The sequence below is a fragment of the Heliangelus exortis genome, chromosome 19 (assembly GCF_036169615.1).
Source record: "Heliangelus exortis chromosome 19, bHelExo1.hap1, whole genome shotgun sequence".
Classification (NCBI taxonomy): Eukaryota; Metazoa; Chordata; class Aves; order Apodiformes; family Trochilidae; genus Heliangelus; species Heliangelus exortis.
The window spans coordinates 8359472-8365471 of NC_092440.1; the positions used below are offsets into that span (position 1 = coordinate 8359472).

The 6000-nt window shown below is 54.2% G+C and overlaps 1 protein-coding gene across 1 annotated transcript in view; it reads right to left on the minus strand.

Annotated features, from left to right (window-relative positions):
- The window catches only part of MMP17 (matrix metallopeptidase 17), a 54942-nt gene extending 49157 nt beyond the window's left edge, over positions 1–5785 (minus strand). Inside the window, exon 1 of the mRNA XM_071763044.1 lies at positions 5249–5785. Coding sequence (XP_071619145.1) covers positions 5249–5377 — 129 coding nt within the window. The 5' untranslated portion in view covers positions 5378–5785. The remainder of the gene's footprint in view (positions 1–5248) is intronic.
- Between the last annotated feature and the right edge of the window lie 215 nt (positions 5786–6000).

A 6000-nucleotide genomic window follows, 5' to 3' on the forward strand; every position in this document is an offset into this window, starting at 1 on the left:
TTGATTAAAGAAAGCATTTTGAGAACTGTTGCTGTCTGATCATGGGTTATTTTGAAAACAAACTCTTGGCTTCCAAGAACAGCTCTACTTTGAACAAGACACTTTAAAGAGCAACAGTGCAGTGGGCCCACGATTCACACCTGAGACGTGATGACTTTTCTGTCCCCTGTTGTCACCTCCGTGAGGCCAGCAAGGACCTGAGACCCACGCAGGGTACATGCTTGGTCCCACAGCATCCAGAACTAAAGGTTCTGTCAGCCACAGCGTGACCTTTCTGTGCACCACTCCCACAGCACTTCTGCCAATGAGGAAATAATGAGAAATCAGTGCACGGCCCTGGCTGTGAGTCAGAGCCAACCACCACTGGCACTAATGAACCTGCAGGGACAAAGCAGGGTGTCAGAGGCATCTAAGCCTTTGGTTTTGTGACAACATCATCACCCATGTCACCCTCATGACACACTTGTGTCCTCGATGGGTCTGATGCATGTGGACGAACTGGTGAGTCACAGCCAGACTGCTGTGCCAGGCAGGGGTCGGGAAGGTGTTGTGTTCACATCAGCCCTTCACAAGTTTAATTGAATGAAGGAGACTAAAGAGGTATCACAGGCTAAGCCAGGCAGGAGCCTGAGAGTCTTAGGTGCAGAGGGATGGCAGGATCTGGTTTTGGGGGGGTCCTGCCAGCCCTGAGCTGCTTCTGCCTCGCAGCGCTTCACCACAGAGTCCAAGGATGAAGAGCGAGGCCAAGGTGGGAGCACAGCAGCACCATTCACAGGGAAGTCCCCAGTGACAGCAAGGTTTCCCCGCCCTGCTCTGGCTCTTTCCAGAGGGCAGAGCCTCATTAAAGCAGGTAACTGAGCTTAACTACCTCGGGTAATTCACAGGCTGAGCCCGCAGGAACAGCCAAGCGCGGGAGGAAATTGTATTACTGTATCTGGAGGTCCGGGGTGCTCAAATCTGAAAGGGAAGTAGTGGCTCAAACCAGACAGGGCTTTAATACCAGATTAAATGCTTTCACAGCAGCCTCGCTATTTGAAAGCTTCCAGCCAGCCTTTTGTGAAGCCAATTTAGTTTGCATTGTACTTGGGCTACAAGAGGTACCTTAAAATGTAAGTAGCAGCACATTTTTTTTTCTTTTTTTTTTTTTTTCACATGGTAGCTTAACTTTCTTGGAAGGAATACTGAGATGGCCACCATTCTGTATGGGAAGGGAATGAAGTGTTTCAATGGCAGAGGCACCAAGAAAAGCTCCTCTCCCCAGCACTGTTCATCTGAATGCATTATTGTTTAGAGAAACTATTGAGCATTTTGCCCTGAAAGACTTGCCATTTTAGAAGACTGAATGAAGCTCCAACAGGGATTTTAAATTTTTAATTTCCCCATTAGCAGAAACAGAAGGTTACAAGTCTGATAGTTTGGAAGGAACAGCCTCATTCCATACAAAGATTCTACGCTAAGAGGGCCAATTATTACAAGCCTTGAACCAGAAGGTAAGCCAAGTCTTGAAGACACTGTGCCTGGCCCCAGGTGCTTAAATGTAGTGATTCAGGAGAGCTCCTGGCTGATCCCAGGGTGGGCAGGAGCATGACTGGTTAAGCATGTACAGCCCTAGGTGGGCAGGGAGAGCAGCAGGATGATCCCACTCTCCTGCAGGCATGACAAGGGACAGAGAAACAGCAAGAAGGAGCCTGTTCACCACCATGGGCTTCCTTCTGCTCTGAAACTCAGCACTGGGAAGACGTGGGGCACAGATCTGTAGGAAACTCCTCCTGCCCCACTGCTCCCTGATGTGGAGACACAGAGGAACCTCTGTCTGTGCCCCCAGCCCACCCCACAGCATTGCAGGGCTCTGTGCCACCCCTGCTCTGCCCACAAGTGCATCCTTGTCATTCAAATGAGAAGCTGCCACAAAGGCAAAGACCCTGCCCTGAACAAAGAGCAGCTTGGGACTGAGGCAGAGGGGGATGCAAGTCTGTGGTCTCCAGTGATGAATGCAAATGCCTCCATACCCTGGGAGAAACCTCTCTGGAAATAAGACAGATGGGCTTTGTGAGAGGGAGGCTGAGAGAGGCATCACTCATACGCAAGCCCCCAGGAATGCCCAGCAAGCCCCAGCTGGAGAAAGGCCTGGGGGGGGCACACACAGACCTTCTGCATCACCCCTGACCACACAGTCAAGAAAAAGCAGCTCACACTTGTTTTTTTGCACCCACGCTGACCTAAAACTTTCCTGGCGCTCTTGCAGCCCTTGGTCACTGACACCAGAGCCCCTGTCCATGAGGGATGATCTTTGCATTGCCACCAACACCACCAATTCCTGTACTGCAGCCCCAGGGCCAGGGCCAAGCACCTCCCTAGGGCAAAATATCTCCCTCGTGGCCAAGCTTGAGCATCCATCCCTCCCCATGGCATCGCTTTTTTCCAGTGTCCCCGGAGCAGCAGCAGGCAGGAGCTGCCTGTTTAACAGTCACCACCTTTACAAATCATCAGGTCTCCAGGTCAACACCTCCACTGCACAAACTCCACTGTACTGGCTCTTCAGAGAAATAAAACTTGAAGGCAGATCTCCCTTCAGACCTGGTTCAGAGCCCGGTGAAGTGAGAGCTCTTATTAAGCAGCTACTACTAATGCATATAAAGTTTCTGCTGCTCACACCCCTGAGATGCTCCAGCCCAAACAGCCAGAAAAAGATGCATATTTGTGAACACTGGGCACTGTGGTGAGGAGTGTTCGGAAGGTTTACTGAAAAGGCAGCAGTGCCAAATGCAAAGCAGTAAAAGTCAAAAGCAAGATACTAAAATTCAAGGGAGATAGTCAAATCAAGCTCTGTTCCATCTGCTATTTTATGCTGTCTGTGTTAGAGCAGCTAATGGAGAACAATAAAAGCATTAATAATCAAGCTAGATTTATAAACTGGGCAGGATATTCCACTAGTAATGAAATCTGGAGAATCATTCAGGATATATTGCTTTGGGCAGCACCCTAACGAGAGCTGCTGTTGAATTATAGCCCTCTTTCGTTTTGCTGAACTTTAATTTGGCCCAGCATCATTGTTTCATTTAAAACAAACCTGTGGCAGGACTGGAGCTGAGGATGCAGCTTGGAGGTACAATCCTGCTAGGTGCTGAAAGCCTTCCAGCTGCAAGGAGAGGGTATTTGGGATGCAAAACTCTGTTGACATTGTGCTCTATTTACTGCAGAGAACTGCTGGATATAATTTCGAAAGGTTAGTGGAGCTTTCTATTGCCATGGTTTCATGCTTCCTAGTTTTCAAATATTTGGTTGAAATGCATCACAGATCTTTAATTTCTTAGTTGCCTCATAAGGTGGATGTCATATAATTCTTCTGAAAGCTCTCACTTCCCACGTAGTGCTATTTTTCTGACAAACACCTCTGAAAATACCAGGCATTTTCTGCTCCTTGCTGCTTATTAGAGGGCATAAGCACAAACCTGCTTTACAACCAACTCCTTCATAATCCCACCAGTGCTGTCTCAAGCCAAAAAGATGCATTTGCCCCAACAGGCAGCCCCACCAGAGGGGAGAAATCACCCAGATACCCATCTGACATCACCTACTCTGTACTGCCCAGCCTAAATAGGGCTTGGTCTTAACATAGGGCTCTGTAATCCCCTTCTGTGGCTCACTTCTGTGCTGTTATCACCCTCCTCAGCTCCTGTTGCTTTGTGAGATTGCCACAGCTCTTCAGAATGGCTTTGAGCTCCAGCTCAAAAGTTCAGGACAAAAAAAGGTCCTTTCCTGTCTGATAGCTGTCAGTGATAACTAATAAGCCCCCTCGAGTATTAACATTTAACCTACAAAAGCTGAGTGCAGCGTGCACGGTAGCAAGGGCAAAAGCAGGTCAAAGACAAGTTTGAGTCAAATTGATTAGGGCAGAATACACCAATTTATGTGCTGTTTGCATGAAATATTAATTCCAGCTTTAACATTTGGTTATAGAGGAAATCAAATGCACAGTAATAACACAGATGTGCCTTATTTTCCATGCATTTTCTATTTTGGTCGGAATCGCTGAGGAACAATTTGCTAATTCCTTCCCAGCAGGTGTTTGAGCCGGAGTCTGAGAGCCAAAAGAGGAACTCAGTGGCCAAACCTCTGTGGCACCAGTATCCTGGCACACTGCTCCACCTGAGTGCCCTTGTTAGATAACCCTGCCATGCTGCAAACCCTCTCTCCCTCCTTCACAAGCAGCACACAGGCCACCTTCTGAAATTTGCTGAGTATCAGGGAATTTCTCCAAACTGGCAGGTGCAGCCCCAGGACTGCTTGCCCATGCCAAGCCAGCTTTCTGACACCCAGGTCTGCTGTAGTCATGGGGCTTCTCCTCTCTGTTGATACAGCTGGTATCAACTACAAGAAACTTTTCTGGGAGAAAAGCCTCCCGTCTCTCCTGTCTCAGAGGAGACACTGTGGAGCTGTAGGGACCTGCTGCCACTGTGACCGGGCAGGGACAGCACCTAAGCCCTCGCTGCCTGCTATAGTCACCTCCCTGCAGCCACAGCCGGCACCCGTGTGCGGGGAAGCACGGACAAGGACGCCCACGCTGTGCAGACCATCAGAGCGATGAGGTCAACCCTCTGCCTGCCACCAGCACGGAGCAGCTACAAGCGTCTCAATCCCCAGGGGCTGCTCGTGCTCCAAATGTACCATTTGAGCCCGCTTGCTGGCAGGAGTTTGTGTGGCTCCATGGCAGGCAGAGGCCAGCCCTCCCTCAGAACCTCAGAGCCCACCACCACCCATGTGTGAATGCCAGCGGGGCCACCCCCGCTGTCCCCCCCTTCGTGGATGCTGGGCTGGGGGAAAGTTGGGGCACAGCGAGAGGGAGTGGGGGGGACACAGCATAGTGTGAGTAGGGGGCACCATGCACTGGGTGCAGGGAGGGTGGGCAATGGTTGCAAAGGGACGCGCTGTACACTTGGGGAAGGGGAGGGGGGACACCGGCTTGCAAAGGGCTCCCTGCAGTGGGCATGGGGCGGGGGACAGGGGATGAGAGGAAGGGAGAGTAAATGGACCCTCCTGAGGGCGAGGGGGGACACGAGGTGTAACAAGAGGCACCACATCGAATGCTGAAGCGGGGGCACCGGCTGCCAAGGGGGGCATCGAGCCGCGGGGCGCTCCGGGAGCAGCCGCCGGAGCTCGCCCAGCGCCGCGGGGACCGCCGATACCAGGAGGTGGGGGAAGGTGGGACCGGGGAACAGAGAGAAGCGGAGGGTCGCGGGTAACTTACAACTCCCCGGGTGATGTCGTCTGCCGTGGGGGTCGGCGCCGCAGGCGCTTCTTGCCACAGCAGCCACAGGGCGACCACGAGGAGCATCTCCCAGCGGCGGGCGCGGAGCCGGGCAGCGGGGCTCAGCATCCCCCCGCGCCCCACGTCCCCGGCCGCCCGCCCCGGCAGGGCCCGGCCCCGCGCTGGGCTCCGCCGGGTCCCCGGGCTCCGCGCCGCATCCGCGCTCCCGCCCCGGGCTGCGGTGGGTGGGTGCAGGGGGTGCGCGTGTGTCTGCTCCGCGCCGCTCCGCTCCTCTCCGCCGGGGGATCCGCTCCGCGCCGCACTGCTGGGGGACACCGCGCTGCTTCTGGGGGGTTCCGCTGCCGGGGGGCGCTCGGCCGCCGTGAGAGGCTGGGCGGTCACATCGCTCCGCACCCCGCGGAGCGAGAAAGTTGCTGCGGGCGCTGCCGCGGAGCTGAGCGCGGCTCGGCTGGTGCTGCCCGGCGCCGCTGCAGCCACGAACCCCCCGCACCCGGCCGGCGGAGAGACCCCGCTCCAGGAGAGGAGAAGGAGGAGGAGGAAGGGATGCTAATAAGGGAGGCGGTGCCTGGGCTCCCAAGCGGGGTAGGGGGGGCCCGGGGCCGCCTCTGCGCAGCGCTCAGCACCGGCTGAAGCTCGCAGGGGAAAGCTCGGTCCCCCGGGGCCCGTCGAGTCCCCTCTGTTTTGTAGCTGCGTCTGGCTAAAACGCCGCAGGTTTTTGGCACGCTTCTTTC